Source organism: Dipodomys merriami, unplaced genomic scaffold (assembly GCF_024711535.1).
Source record: "Dipodomys merriami isolate MVZ:Mamm:240054 unplaced genomic scaffold, mDipMer1.0.p SCAF_5, whole genome shotgun sequence".
NCBI classification, from domain to species: Eukaryota; Metazoa; Chordata; class Mammalia; order Rodentia; family Heteromyidae; genus Dipodomys; species Dipodomys merriami.
The window spans coordinates 43,703,640-43,720,422 of NW_027206068.1; the positions used below are offsets into that span (position 1 = coordinate 43,703,640).

At 36.4% G+C, this 16,783-nt stretch overlaps 1 protein-coding gene across 4 annotated transcripts in view; it reads left to right on the forward strand.

Moving 5' to 3' along the window:
• Dync1i1 (dynein cytoplasmic 1 intermediate chain 1) overlaps positions 1-16,559 on the forward strand; it is a 280,550-nt gene extending 263,991 nt beyond the window's left edge. For all 4 annotated transcript variants that reach the window (XM_069996539.1, XM_069996541.1, XM_069996540.1 and 1 more), the window contains one exon: positions 15,623-16,559. In XM_069996539.1, coding sequence (XP_069852640.1) covers positions 15,623-15,733 — 111 coding nt within the window. In that variant the 3' untranslated portion in view covers positions 15,734-16,559. The remainder of the gene's footprint in view (positions 1-15,622) is intronic.
• The last annotated feature ends 224 nt before the right edge of the window (positions 16,560-16,783 follow it).

Genomic DNA, 16,783 nt, shown 5'->3' on the forward strand with positions numbered 1-16,783 from the left:
CATCAACATAAAAAAGCTATACAACATCACAACAAATACACTTTATTGAATCATTTCCTACAAGGTAAAACAGAGAGCAAAGAAGAAAGTATATCTCTGTTCCTTTCCTGTTTCTCCCTTTCTTTCTTTTATTTTTTTCCAATTTACTTTATTGTTGTGTTAGTGGTGATATACCATGAGATTACCTTTATATACATCAGGTAATAAGTTCATTTCCTTTATTTATAACAAATATAATTGTGGGAGAAAAATAAATGTGAGGACATGATCAGATATGAAATAGTAGAAAACAGGAAATTTAAAAACTTTTCTTCATGTTTCTTATAAATGTGTGTATGTATGTATATATATCTATATAATTATACATGTATATAAATGTCTCTAAACACTATTAAGCTTTTATAAAATTTTAGTTGTTCTATCTCAGTCTCTTAAGAGTGCTAAAAGGTAGAACAGTTTAACAATCTTTATTTTAAAAAAATACACCCTCTCTATCCAATAAGAAAACACAGCATAAAATATGTACAGAATTTTCTGTAATAAAGTGGTTTTATAGCTTATGGGTAGAATTACTTGACTATGACTAGTATCTAGAGAGTATATATGACTTTACAAAAGTAGCCTTGGCTGTATGTGGCTGCTAAAACTTCTTTCTAGGGTGCTATCATCATTTCTAAATTGTAAAGTGTTGTTATACTCATATTTCTACGATCATACTGGCAGGCCAGGCTGGTTTTCATTTTTGTATTATTGCCCTTGCTTTTCTAAGTGATATTACAGACTATAGAAATGTCTGCAACTATAGGCCAGTCTCGTCTATTGTCTGGAGTCTAGACAGGCTATAGAAAAATCTCTGTGACATATAATAGACCAAACAATTTGTAAGGTTGTTTATCCCTACAAATTCACTACCAGGACAGGGGGGAAAGGGATATACTATTTTATTGAGTGTAGGTAATATTACAATCTTCTAGTCCTTCTCTGAATGACCAAGAATTGGGATAGGCTTAGACACTTGAACAATTCTCTCTGTATTGTTTGAGCATACACAAAGCAATGTATATGGCTCAGAAAGATCCATACTTAACAAAATCATTTAGTCTCAACTATGGTCTCTCACCTCCTCCCACCCTGCTGCTGCTAAGAAAACAGTTATTTCTGTTTCTCCTTGCTCACCTTTGTGCCTGATTAGAAATCTCTGTGAACCAAGGCTGTCAAGACAACATGTACTAGAAGAAAGATAACTTCCTGAAGCTGAGGCTTAGCACAGCTCACCGCTGAGAGCTGGTAGATCCTTTCGTGGGCAAACACTACCGTTACTGTAATTACCATTGTATCACTTAGCAGCTTAGAACCAACACATCATAGCTGTACTCAGAAGAAAAGGGCACCCTCTAAACAGACCCTTCCTAACCATCCAAATCATCTAACATGCAAAAAGCCACATATAGTGTCTTTGTGCCAAACTGGCCCATTGAGAAACAGAGGTCAATCTAAGGCTGGTGCATGGTTACAAGAGAGAAGGAAGCCAAGCAGGGAACCAATTAAAAAGAAAAAAAATACAGAGGAAGGGAAAAATGGCATGGAGGAGCAAATTGTCAGTAGACTGTGCTACTATTATCAGTACACAAAATTGGCCCTCTGATCCCCATTAAAACTGAATTTCTCATCAGGGTTCTTACTTGTCTTTGAAAGGAAAGGCTTGTTCTGTGCAACCCTCTAGAAAGAAGATGAAACACTTCTAACTGACTCTTATCATGCCGTGTGTATGAGAGAGTAAGGGTAATTTTTAGCACATGCATTCTTGATCTGTTTTCCTTGGGACTGCAGTATCTTGAACAGTCCATCTCACAGAAAACACCTCCCGTTCATCTTCCCACTGTTCTTAAATTGATTTAAAGAGTTTTCAATAGTTTGTAAATGAGAAAAAGGAATGACTCTGTATTATAAACATCATCAGGTACATAAAGGTACAGGTGAAGCCAAATTGGAATTTCTAATTTACCTTGCCACTACCTTGTTTTGATCACATTGTGTGTGTGTGAGAGAGAGAGAGAGAGAGACAGACAGACAGACAGACAGACAGAGAAAGAGAAAGAGAGACACAGAGAGGATTTTGCAGCTTGAGTGCAGGTCCTTTAGTCTTTTTGCTTAAGGATGGTTCCATACCACTTGAATTACAGCTCCATTTCCAGATTTTTGCTAAACTGGAGATAAGAATCTCATAGATTTGGGCTGGATTTGAGCCTAAATTCCCAAATCTCAGCCTTCTGAATAGCTAGAATTATAGGTATGAGCCAGCACAATCCAGCTCACATCAGAATTTTTTTTTAAGTATAACTTCTGAAAAAGAGCTCTGTGATGCTCACTACTTCAGAAGGAGAGACTGGAACAGCCTTTTTCTGTCCTCATTATTATCACAAACTCCCTGATAAAGAGAGACCTCTGTGACCCCTGATGGCAATGTTTCCATCCAAGTCCTGGAGGACTTGCCTTCCTGTGAGCACTGGCGCTGAATGAGAGGGCACTTCAGAGACAGACTTTGGTGTTACCAGTCAACTCACAATTGTCTGGCTCATCTCCTGTCCCAGCTGAGGCTCCAGCTGCTACAGGGATTCCCAGTACAGTGTTCCCTGATCATGTCCTTCTCTATTATGTGCAATTATCTTCCTGACTTTCAAGATGATGGCAGGGAGGCTTGAATCCAGATTTCCTGATGCAATTTGTCATAAACTTCTGACAGGGTAAACAGAGAGTTGTGTAAGAGCTCACTGTAGTCACCAGATGGAGTTTTTCCATCCCTTCTCCTCCCCCACCCACTTTTTTTTCTTTTTGTTGCATTTCAATGGCCAAGGTATGAGTAATATCTCCAAGCCTATGAATCAGGAATTAAAATATAAAACATCCGTGTTTTCAAGTTGGCCACATGATGCTGTGTTTATATAGCACACATTTTTGCTTCTTTGATTTTAGCATTATATTGGGAAAATACACTGTACACACTTATTTTCACAGATAGAGGTCTATTTTCTTTGCAAAACAGGTGCTTAACATCCATTAACATAAATGGAAGTTAAGCAAATCCAAGGAAAGACAGAAGAGACCCTTTGTATTATTTGGCTACAATGTATTTGTGCTTTCAATCGTGTCCTAAATAGACAGTGATTGAAAATACCACTGAAGGCCGGGCGCTGGTGGCTCACGCCTGTAATCCTAGCTACTCAGGAGGCTGAGATCTGAGGATCGCGGTTCAAAGCCAGCCCGGGCAAGAAAGACCGTGAGACTCCTATCTCCAATAAACCACCAGAAAAACCGGAAGTGGCGCTGTAGCTCAAGTGGTAGAGTGCTCGCCTTGAGCTGAAGAGCTGAGGGACAACGCCCAGGCCCAGAGTTCAAGCCCCACGACCGACAAAAAAAAAAAAAAGAAAATACCACTGAAAACTTTTTCTGAGATTTAAAATGAAAGATGAACCAAGGCCTTGAATCATTTTTGAGAAATTTTCAGACTACCAGATGCACATCTCTGTGAGCGCTGTTAAGATCTCATTCAATTAACTGAAACATGGCTAAGATACCAAGTCATACATTAACTCTAAATAGAACTTGAAAATGTTGTGGTACAGTCTAATCTAAGCATATTAGGATATGCTTATAGAGAACTGTTAATCGATGCTGGACTTTTTTTTCCCTTCAAAATGATGTGTGAACACACATACTTTAAATAATCAAAAATAAATATTCCTGAGAGCTGTCGCTCTTTGCTGCACAGCAAGCTTCTAGGTGTCTATGGATCTGATTTTAACGGCACATGGGCCAGTGCATATAGAATTATTCACATGCCTGATGATTGATAGTCAGCCTATCTACCTGTCTTTCTCGCAGACGTGTTTTATACAAAGCCCACTGCCATTGTCATTGCTTTGGTGCTGTCACTCGGATGCAGCTGTCATAAATATCCCCCTAACAACTATGTTTGCTGCTTATCTGAATTAGTTAGAATGCTGTTTGCAACCCCAGTTTTGAAGGAAACAGTTTATCTTCCACCTCCTATTATTTCTTTTTCCATTAACCTCTTCTAGGAAAGAATTTGTCTTGAGTTGAGATAAACACACCTAGCTTTCAAATCCCTGATTATCTTTTTTTCCACTAGCCAAATGATAAAATTCCAAAATTATTTACTGCTTAAAGTAAGGTTTGCAAAATAAAAGCATGCAAAAACTGATTTGTGGGATGCATAAATCTTATCATGCTAGGTTTGGTTGTTGAGTATTCCATTGATCAATTAACAAATGAAATGTACATGAATGGTGAAATATAAACCTTTTACTTTTGGTAGCATTACAAATGGTTGCTTGACACCACTGTTTTTGCACCAAAAGAATAGCAGTCCATTCTTCGCAAATTTTAATCAACAAATATAATTTGACATTTGTTAAAATATTGATATGCCTTGGGAAGAAAATGCAGGTGAATATAGGAGATGAAACATTATTGCTAACAGGGAAAATGTAAATGTCCAATTGAATATGTTTTAAATCTGAAATGACAAATTAGTCTCAAAAGTCCACTTGGCATTCCAACAGGAAAAACAACTTATGTAATATACATTAGTATTATGGTCAAGGTGTTATGTATCAAAACTAATTTTTTGAAAATACCTCCTGCAATATCACAGCCAGCCAGAGTAAGAATAAAAGAAATTCCAGGAACGTTTAGGTTGTGCTTTATTATAAATAGCAGCTTCGTGGTGGGGGCATCTGAGAAACCGGAAGTACTAGAAGTTACAAGGGTTTGAGTGACATGAAATAAATACTTTTATGGATTTTAAAGACATTGAGTTAAGCAGTATTGTCTGCTTCATGTAACTACCTCACAGTTTCCAGTAGGACAGAGCTGTATTGATTCTTCTAAGAAGCACAGCCTTTATATAAATAACTCTCCTCTTTAAGAAGAGGGTGTGCAGAGCACAAAGTGCCAAGTCAAAGTAAAATTTGGAGATTCATTCAGATGAGAGTACCTTAATTGAAAAAAAGGACTTCATGTGTCAGCCAGTTTGATTACAATGCTTCCTGCAGGCTGCTGTCCCCTGCTCAAGATGAACTGGATGACTAGCTCTTTTTTGACAGCAACCAGAAAAAGAAGCAACATTAGAATCATTGCAAACACTGGTGTTTCTCATTAAGGTAGTGTGGCTGGAACTTGCTAGCCTCTTAAAGGCCTTCGCAAGTCCTAGCTTATTATTCAGTAGAGAAACAGTATTCGTTTCTTTAGCTGATACTAAACATTTCCTTTGGTCCTCCCTCTCTGAAAGAGAAAAGTCAGTTAAGAAATGCTTCCATGATGTCAGATATTCATCTCAAAGCTGAAAATCCAAATACATAGTGCCAGCGGTAACATCTAAATGTTTCATAACAGAAAAAAAAGTTTAGGATCTGCAAAGGGGGTTTTCAGATTTTTGCCTAAATTTTTAGTATTAGGGCCACAATGATAGGCAGTTAATTGAAAGAGCACAAAAGCATGTTTGTATGGGAAATTTCACAAACATAATTGTAGACAAGCAACCACTTTGAGATAATAATATTAATTCACTTTTTATTATAACATGTATTTGAAAACCCATGTGAGTAAAATATATAATTGTAATTTTATTTATTTATTTGTAATTTTAGTGTTAACTTGTTTTATTTTCTGAGAGTACTTAATTTAAAAAAGAAAGGAAAGGGTGCTATTAATTCCAATTAATGTTATAATTACCCATTTGATAGTGAAAGTAGTAGCAGTGACTTCATTCTGATAATTATATGTGTAAAAAACCATGATTAGACTAATTATTGTATAAATAATGTGCTTATTCAGGTAGTAGAGGTTTATGAAAATGGACTAATGGGATTAATACTTTTTCAAGCAAATTTTTCTGACAATGTAAAATACATTTATGATTTTATGTATCACAAATTAAAAAAGCCCTACCATCCAATTTTTAAAAATCAAATTAATGTGTATATAGTCATTTGCCCATTTAATAGGGTACAATGATACATAATCTAGGGATATAAGCTTTCTGAAACAATAATCAGTTCATATAATTAATCATCTTTATATGATTCTTTGTAGTTTCAAACTGTCATCTTCAATAGCAGTTTGGATTGTTAATTATAGTGTTAATTTTCGTAGAGCTGAAAAAATTATGTTTAGTTTTAGAATTTCCAAACTGCCACATTTTATCTTGAAAAATAGATGCTTAGAACTGTAGCCTCAAACCATAGATAGTCCAGTGTTAAATTGCTCCAATCATCTGTGAATCTATACTAACACTGGGTTCTAGTGCAAGGTGGAGTTATTTATTTCTTACATGAGAAAGTATGTGCTCCTGTTGGTATATCTAAAATATAATACGAAATCAAAATCTGCTTTATGGGTAAAATACATGACACAGGTTAGCCTGCAAAATAAGGAAGTAAATGAATCATTCTATTTCACTTTCAAGGAAAGTTTACAAAATATTTTGATACTGTCACCTATCAGCACATCTTTTTAAATTTAAAAACAGTAAAATATCAAAACTTCTACCATTGTAGAAGAACCTTTGTATTTTTACCTTTCAGCTAGTAGGTAGATAAAACTGAAGAGTAGCTCATTCCTAAATTTTCTTTTCTAATGACCAGTCAATCATTTCCCAATATTTAGATGAAATCTTTTATTTGTATTGACCTTAACAAATGTTCTTTTAGATAGAAATTGAACACCTAGTGTGATAAAGACAAACTCCCCTTTTGACTTACAAAAATAATTCGAGTTGGCAACCTCCTTTGGCTACCACATTTATCAGTAGAATTGTTCTGACTTCTGAAGTGCCACGTACACAGAAACAAAGTAAATCCTTGACAATTTTCTGTTAGTATAAGCTAACTGTCTAACATAGTGCTTGGCACATAGTAAGAATTCAATAAATATGTGACAGGTGAACGAATGCTTTGTGTGAAAATTAAGCAAAAGAATAATTGTGCAAAGCATTTAGGATATAGCCCCCACACTGGTTAGTCTGGCAGATAGGGGAAAAATCATGTAAGCATATTGGAACAGAAAAACATAACTAGAAGAGAGTACTTCCTCTCCGATCTTTATCTCAGTCACCCCTCCTTTCCTGTGCTTTTAAAGTGAGCAATTGGCCACTAGTGCAATGAAAACCTAACAGTTGATTCAGACAGTTGTCAAACCACTGGGAAAAAAATCCTTCCTTTCCATTGTGCTTGTTTTGAACACTATAGATATGGTAAATCGTGGACTGCATTATAAAAATACCTCTTTTATGCCCAAACATTCAGTGGGAGGGAGTGACATTTCTTTTATTACCTTGGTAAAATGTTTTTAAGGTATTTAGCAATAAGTCTTCTTTTTGTCAAAACTGCTTAGATGCAACCGTTGCTAGGAATTTACAAGAAAATCTCTCGTCCATAATATCAGGAAAAGAAGGGCTATATGGTTCGTCAGCTAAAATGAAACACTAGCTTGAATCGCACATGCTTTTGCTTTCACCTACCATTTTCTTGATCTTTTGTGTTTGGGAAAAAGAGGTAATTGAAGTTTAGGAAGTTAATATTCCATCACTGCTATCAGCCATTGTTTTCTGCTTTTTTCTATCTTTTGAATGGAGGCATGGATTGCTCAAGTCAGAAGGAAAAAAAAAAAAAATGAATGCTTAGATTTCTGAAGAGATGATATGGTTTTAGTGCAAGGACATCTGTAGGTCTTGTGAATTTGCGCTTGCTTCTTTATCATCACTTTTTCCTCCACAGGTAGAATTTTAAGAATTTTGATATATTTCCAAGAATCTTGAATGTTAACATGAAGAATATTTTCCGTGTTAATTTCTTAAGATATTTGTTGAAAATATTCCATATTTACTGGCTTCTTCCAATTGACATACACTCATATTTGTTACTGTCTATTCTGTCTTTTATGTCCTACTTTCATTTCTTACCTTAACTAAGTGGTAATAGAGTCTGTATAAAGTGTTGCTGCAAAGAAGCAAACAGTAAAAATCAACCACCCGCTTAAAGATACAGGGAAGACACGTTTTGGCTGACGGCTTTTGAGCTTCAGAAGTAGGTAAAATCCCTTTGATGGGATTTTAGGATGTAAAAAATTCGCCACCAATGCCATACCATGAAGGGAATTATAAGTTGTAATGCTACTAAATTTTACAGAAATTTTAGCCTACTGGCTGGCCAGAGCGAGACTGTGATTCCTACTTTCTTGACTTCTCTGTAATGCTTGAAAGGCTAAGTTACCACCCAGTATATCTTTCTGTGGTAGAGCACTGTTGTGGATTTACACCCTCTGTATATTGTGTGCTGGCCTGGAATTCTGCTCCGTGGTTTCATCCATTGTTAGCAGTGATGCTAGACTCTCCCGAGAGTTAAACACAGTGGAGCTATATTTATGTGAAGCGGGTCTGCCTGGCCGTTCAGCGGCTGTTTCATTGCTTATTACCTCCCACTTTGCTCACATCTGTGTGTGTGGCAAAGAGAATTGTCCTAAAAAATATAGGCTTCCAGTGAACACAAGCATGCATTTGTAGACCAGTAAGTCAACCATCTCCTGAATTGGGGTGCCATTAATAATTGCACTTCGAAAAAGAAAAAAAGCTTTTAGAGCTTTAGAGAGGTTGAGCTGTCTTTCTGTGGAAACTGGCATATACTTCCACGTTTTTTTGCAAATGCATTGAGAAATAATGTGTATTAAAGTGGAAAGGTGATTTCTACAATATCTTTTTTAGAGAAAAGTTTAATGTGCGTATTAATAACTAAGATGAATTTTTTGTTGTATGTGTTCAGAATCAATGGTTAGCATAAGAATCCCACAAACGTTTTTTAAAATGACTATTTAATTGAAAGATTATCAAGGTGCCTGAACCACACATCCATGGAATATTTATCTTGAAACCAACATTTCTAGTTATTTAATGTTTGCCATGATTAATGTGTCTGAGAAACCAAACTGAAGTTACTGAATACTTTTCTAATGTCTTAAATATCTGAGACTTTTAAAATTAACCTACTTTTAAACTAAGCAGTGCCTGAGACAGATATTTTAACACACACACACACACACACACACACACACACACACACACACACTTCACAAGGCTGTTAGGAATTACTGTAGATAATGCAGCTATTTAAAAATCAGCTGTAGGTACTATACGCCCTTAAAATTTGCAAAAATTCAGGGAGTTTTCACTAAGAACTGTTTAAAACAGCCATGTGCTTCTAAAAAGGGACACAGGAGTGATATTTGTGTGTTTAACCTCGGTTATAAAATAAGTCACTTGATTTTTATAATAGCATGTTTGGCAGTTACCAGGCCTTACAACTTCATATAAAAATGCACACTTTGCTACAGAAAGAAAAGGAAATAGCTGGATTGGGATATAGAGCTCTTATGTAAAGATAAAAAATATGTGTGTGGGGTTGTACATGTGTATATATATACATGTACAAGGAATACCTGTATTTTAAATTTAGTGTTTAATACACAGGAGAAAGGAGCTCTGCAGAATTTCTTTTGTGGTTTAAAAACAAAACAAACAAACAAACAAGAAAAAACCTCGCATTCTCGGAACCAAATGCCAGAAAGCTAGACAGACTATAAGGAAATAATTTGTGGGAGATTTTTTTTAAGAAATAAAATATGGAGGGGGGGGAAGATGGGAAGGGTTGGGAAGGGATGGGAAGGGGAAACAAACGAGGAGGCTACAATGCTTGATAAGAAATGTACTCTTTATCTTGCCCATATAATTGTAACCCCTCTGTCCAGTATTTTCACAATAAAAAAAAAGAAATAAAATCTGATAAAATAAGATAAACATCTAAACAATGCAGCTGAACATAAAAGAAAAGAAGAAAATAGGTAGGAAAGAACAGGAAAAGAAGCATGAAAAAATATATTGGCAGAGAAGGGAATAAATATTAAGAAGAAAAAGTAATGAACAACAATATTTATTCAGGATTTGTAATGTGTCAAACATACCATTCTGGGTTCATTTTGTTTGTTGTTATTAAATATTCACCAATCCTAGAGAACAGGTCTTTCCATCTTTTCACAAAATTGAAGATGATCAGAAACCTTTCCTAAGGACACATAGCAGGTACATGGGAAAAGTAGGACAGAAACGTGGCCAGCTGCCATCTGAGTTAGCAAAAGTTAGCTCTGGTTTTGTTCTCCAAACTCAGCTACTCTGCAATCTGTGGCTCTTTCAGCTCCCCAGAAGTGCAGCATGACCCTCCGTGGTCAGACTGATGGCTCAGCTGGGCTGGGGTGGGGCCAAGTCCAAAAGCAGCACCATCTACAGCCTAAGAAGCGTGTGCAAGCTACCAAAATGATCCATTTCCCTGAACTTTTCCACAGTTTTTGACCTTTTTTTTTTTTTAATTTTTGACATTTTGTCTCCCACAGAATCTTAGAAAAGTAAAAACAATTTCAGAATATATATTTTTTAATTTTAGAATCTTTCAGCAGGTAATTTAAAACTCATTACCTGTCTGCCATTTTTTTTGGCATTTCTTAAAGGGTGTGGCTCCTGATTGCCCTAGGTGGACAGATAACCATTACTTGGTCTTTATTTGCTGGTGATGGGAAGAACTTGTATGGGGTTTTGAACTCAGAGCCTTTTGCTTGCCAAGCAGGCATTCTACCACTTGAGCTAGGCCCCCAGATCCTTTGTTGGTTTTAGTTATTTCATAGAGTGAATATCATATTTTTTTGTCCAGAGCTAGCCTCAGCCAAAGATCTTTCTACCTCTGCTTTTCATGCAGTTTGGGATGCAAGTATGGACCACCATGGCAGGCTTGTTGGTTTAGATGGGTCTCAGCAACTCTTTTACTTGTTGACCTCAAAATCCTCCCAGTCTTGATCTCTTAAATAGGTGGAATTACAGGCATGCACCTGTGTTTTCCTTTCCTATCTGGTAGAGACATCCTGTCCCTTAAAATTTTCATAGCAATCAGAATGAGTCTCTTTATTTATTTATTTTGTTATGTTTAAGTGGTTGTACAGAGGAGCTGCCATTTAACAAAGCAGTTTATGAATACAGTGCATCTTGAACAGTGTCACCCCTTTCAACATTATCATTCATCCTACCCCTACAGACCCCTTCCCCCACTCTTCTTAATTTTTGTAGGATGTACATTTGAATTCTTGACTACATTCTCCCCTTTTCTTCTCAAGAAAAAAATTCAACTAGGAAAAAATGCTGCAGGTTGACATGTGCACTGCGTTTTATCTGAGTGATAATTTAAAGTAAAAGAACAAATGGGCACTGCATGCTGGGCTCACAGCCCTTCTCCACTTAGATTACCTTTCTCATCCTCTCCACATCTCTGTTGATAAATGGTCAAACATCATCATTCCCATTTTACAGTTGAGCAATGAGAGGTTAAGTGCTCGGGGATTGCCAGCAACAGAGATGAGAGGACTTGAGTCTACTGTCCGAATCTGAGGTTCATTTTCCCTCCTTCTTGTGGTCGTATTGCTACCTCAGTAACCATCTTGGGCCTTCTGACCCTAGGTTGTAAAAATAAGGTCATACTATATCTATAAAAGGTGGCCGTTTGTAGAGCTAGGATTTTATTATCTCAAGATTCAGAGCTCTGAGCTCTTTGGGGCACTAAAATGCTTTATGCATTTAGCAAAAAGTTAGGAAGCAGTTATGTATGAGGGGAGCAGACCAGCTATGGGTGAACTCTGTTCTAAGAAGCAATAGAAACACATGAGTCATCTCTGAACTCTGATGTGACTTCAGCAGATGAATCTGAAGCCCAAAACATTTCCAGTTCCACTTCCATTCAAAACATTGGACAAGTCCTTTATTATAGAGTGCTCTTTTGATTTAACTATGGGCTATTTTCTTCCTATGGCTTCTTATTATTTTTAAACTATCAAAATTGTTCATTACCAATAAAAAATGTAATTGTTTTCCTCTAAAGTGTCTTGAGGACTTTTCTGCCTAGACTGGGTTGGCCTTATGATCTCCCCCTTTTTCAGTTTCTCATATAGCTTTGGATGACGGGCATGCTAGTTTGAAAAGGGGTCCCAGAAACTTTTCTGCCCATCCTGACCTTAACCTATCATCCTTCTAGTCAGAATAAACAGACATGAGCTAATGACACTCAGCTAGTGTATATATATTTTGACTTACAAAAGCATAATTAGGGGCTGGGAAGGTGGCTCAGTGGTAGATTGCTTGCCTTGCATGCATGAGGCCCTGGGTTTGATTCCTCAGCACCACATAAGCAAAAAGAAAAAAATCCAGAAGTGGCGCTGTGGCTCAAGTGGTAGAGCCCTAACCTTGAGCTGAAGAGCTGAGAGACAGCGCCCAGGCCCAGAGTTCAGGCCCCACGACCGGACCCAAAAAAAAAAAAGCATAATTAATGTCACCTACATTTCATGGTTCTCATGCTTCAAAAGGGCTCATTACCATATCTTCAATTCTAGCATTGTACCTAGTATATCACTAATGATTGATCAAGCGGATTGAGATTGGATAAACTTATATGCTACTTAGTACAAAGACAAGTCTCAATCTTCAAAGATTTTTTTTCCTACTTATGATTAGATTATGACTCTCCTAGGGGAACTCTCAAGTACATCATGTCCTAAGCCTCCTGTTAGCCCATTCTAATCAGAAAGTACCAAGCAAGATGAAATCAGGAACTTACAAAGGTGAGAAGGCTAGTTCTGTCCAAACATTTAATTTACAGCCAATAGATGGAAAGTGGCAGGAGTGGCCTTCTTGTTTGTTAGGACACCTGTTTGCTCTGACCTATAAGCAATTCAAATGCAAAAGACTATTACTTTGGGTGTGGAAGGAGCCTGGGAATACACATTCACACATTTGAGCTAAGATTATACTTAAAATGCTTCCTGATGCGGATACTTAATTCTAAAAAAAGAACAGACTGCAGTGTACTTTGTAAATCTAACATTACAATCAGTTGGGTTATTTTTGCAGACAACTAGATGGGAAAATATAACGGGAAGAGGTAGATAAAGTCATTTCCAGTTTCCAACAATTGTGTTTTTCATCATCTTCTGTTCTAGAATGTTGTTGCCTGAATAAAACAAGCTAACATTTCTAGAAAGTATTCTAGAAAGAAAAGACTTGATAGAACAACCTTACTTAAAAATGAGCTTATAATATTTTGCCAAGCTACATGAAACTCTAGCAGATTGGAAAGAGGACAAGATGGGTTCAAATAGTATGAAAACTTTCGTAAGATAAGTCTGTATTTTTAAGGGCATAGCTGGTAGTTCAATGATGTGAGCTTCGCTTCCATTGAGCAAAGCAGAACTCATTCTTGAGAAGGTAGAAGTGCAATTATATGTAGCCCAAGTGATAATTCAGGTCTTTTCTAAACTTTGTGTGCACAGATTCAAAGCTCAGTGCTCTAGAATCTTTGCTAGAGGTCACTTCTTAACACGCTTGCAATTACAACTGCATGAAACTACGTAAATATGTTTATCTATTTTCTTGTTTTAGAATACAATTTCTCTGGCGTTCTATCAATAAAATGTTGCATAGGGCATTATACGCTAATTACAATACTAATACTAACCAATTATGTAGTTTTAAATTTAGAAGCCCTTTATGAACAACATGCTCTGGATGTTGGTTAAGACCTCATTTTTCCCCCAGTAGTCAAAGCTATAAGAAGTTTTGAAGAGCTTTAGCTTTTTTGAGAAATGACTCTCTTTGGACTCTTGTTTTTTGATTCTTGGAAGGGCTTTGTCAGGCATTGGAGGAGAGAAATAAAACAGAGAATCTATCTTCTTTTGTAAACTATTCCAAACCTGGATTGTTATGCTTTTGGTTCTTCTCCTCTCCAGTATCTTTTATTTGTGAGGGGCTTCATTTCCCCAGTGCAATATTATATAAAATTGAAGACAAAAGTGAAGAATAGTGAAATACAGGAAATAGTGAAATACAGCTCAAAACAGGGAAAATGGTCTGAGCAGAGGGCTAACAATGTTATTTAGTATTATTGTACACTTGTGTCACTGCTGAAAAGAAATTTGGATTTATTTCAATATCTAGAGAAGTATTTAGCCAGTCAAAACCTTATCCATATGACCAATTAGGAATCCTCATTATGACATTTCTCAACATAAGTAAAACATATTTGCCTCACTTGTAATTCCATTTCCAGAGTTAAGTTCTTGAAACATTTAACCGTAGTACTAGAGCTCTAATGTAAGGACATACTTTAGAGAATAACATTGTCACTCTTCAGTAAGTTCTCTTGGGCAGATCTTATCTGAGAATGTCACTTCTAATCATCTGGCTCTGTGTAGTGGCTAATTTTTCAGCTATCAAAATGATTTAAAAGCTAAGATTTATTTGCCTCTACTGTTTAGTTTTTAAAAATCTATATTTTGGGGAATGAAGATGTGTTTTTAATTTTTTTATGTTCTCAGTATTTATGTGAGTAAACACTATGTGATTAGTGTAGAGTACCAGGCATGCTGATGGATTATAGGGTAAAACTTTAAGAAAATGACTGTAATGTCTAAATCAATTTTATTGTACATGAAATCCTTCAGATTTCTTCTCAATTCTGTTTTTCATCTTCAAATAATTTCCTATTTCAAACGTTTGCCTGATACCTTTAAGCAATTCACTTTTGGATGCTATATAGAGAAATCATTATCTTTTAAAACAGCTAGTGAAAATTCAAGGTACAATTTCCATTGGGAGGGTGAATTCCTCCTCACTGAATTGTACAGAGCAGAAGATATTTTGAAGAAATTTTATCAGTCCCCCTTTTAGGCAAATCAGTAGAACATGCATAGGATAAAAGTCTAATACTAGAACCAGATAACTTTGGTAAAATGATTTGCTATCCATACACCCTAGATAGATTATTTTATCTTTCTCTGCCTTCAGTTCTTCTATAAAATGCATGTTTTTACTCTATATATGTAAGATAAATTATTCTATATGTCATGTGATTGTTGTGAGCAGTGAGTTAAAACATATATAAAGCACTTAGAACCAAACTCTTGGCAAATGCTAGTATTACAATTATTCATAGTTATCATCATACACATCTTACTAGAAAAGCTCAAGCATTACTTCATAATAGGAAAATTTCTATGCATATGTAAGCTGTTCTTTTGTTCTGTATATTGACACACTAATGACACTTTAGGAGGAAAAGGATCAATAGCATTGACGAGAAAGAAAATACCAGAGTTATTTTGAAATCTTGGTTAATAATGCAGCTTTTATTTTCTAGGTTCACTGTAAGTCTGACATTCTTACAAAGAATTTTCATTACTGAAAGTGCTTTAATGTGGCTGCTGTAACTATATAGTTAGCCGAAGTTTTCAAAGTTTTATAAATTCCATGAGTGATTTTTTTTTTTACTTCTGAGAGTGACATTTTCCTTTTTTCAAATTGTTAAGAGCAACACTTCAGGTCTTTCTTGATTCAAAGAATATTTGGTTTCCTTTACATTCCAAGGGAAATGTCTGTTCTGGGAGGAGACGCCATGCGGGCATGGAGGCTTGCAGATGTAAAAGATACCTTGTTATGTCATTTCTCCATTGATTTGCTTTGCAGCTTGCAGTTCCCCACAACGATGAATGGACAAGATTTGCCAGAACCCTAGTGGAGATTCGCGCAAACAGAGCTGACAGTGAAGAAGAAGGCACCGTAGAGTTATCTGCCTAGTAGAAATGATCTGCCCCATCCAGACCCTGCCTGACTGTCTGCAATCAAGCCCGTCATCCTGTGTTCAATGTTCATTTGGTGTCGGTATTGCTGTGACATTTTGGGCACCATATTGTGCCAGCTTTGCTCCAAGTTTCCCCTATGTATCCTACCATGCGTTCTCCTTAGACCTGAACTTGACCAGAACATTTCTGTCTTTGTATTTCTGTCTCAGAAATGAAGGGGGGTGGCATTTATGGGTTTAGTTGTTGCCTTTTAACTACTTAGTAGCTGTATTTAATAGCTGGAAACCTCTGGTTAAATTTGTGCTTACACGTACTTCTGGCATAGTCCTATTAAATCCATATGAAGCCAGATATGATTGGGTGCAGATGTGGTGTGCCTCATGATATGGTACAGGGCCAAAGACTTGAGATGTGGTGTTTTACATGGTGACTCACATTATGAATGGATTTACTAGAAGAACATTGCTGCTCCTTATTTATTGTAGCGTGCTGCATGGAACATATTTATTTGAAAGCATTAAAATAAACGATCCTAGAGCATGTGCATAATGAGAGCACTGTATTCTCTCTGCTGCTGTTGAGGTTACATTAAGTTCCAAATAACAATTACAGTATGCCAGTTCCACTGGGAACATGAAGTCTTTAGAGGTTTGTTGCAGTGAACGAAATGAATTTTAATGCCTATTATTTCTAGGTACTTTAACAATATTTCAAATATAGTTGACCATTGATACTTGTCATTCAAGCTAACACAGCCCAGCAAAAGTCTGTGGTTCCTAACTATGACACCAGTATTGCCAATAAAAATGTTCCAAACCAGGTCTACACTGCTATGGGTGAGTCTTTTTCTTGGGAAAGCTTGACTCGAATTCTGCTTGGACAAAGGGTGGGAGGGATACATTAGGGCCATATTAAAGAATGATCATGCATTTATAAGCAGCCAACCTGGCCAGACTTAAACCACGACTCCTAGTTTTATTTTTATGAGAGAATGTGTGTGGTTTTGAGGAGAGGTCTCTATTGCTTCTGCTACCAAAGCCATGAA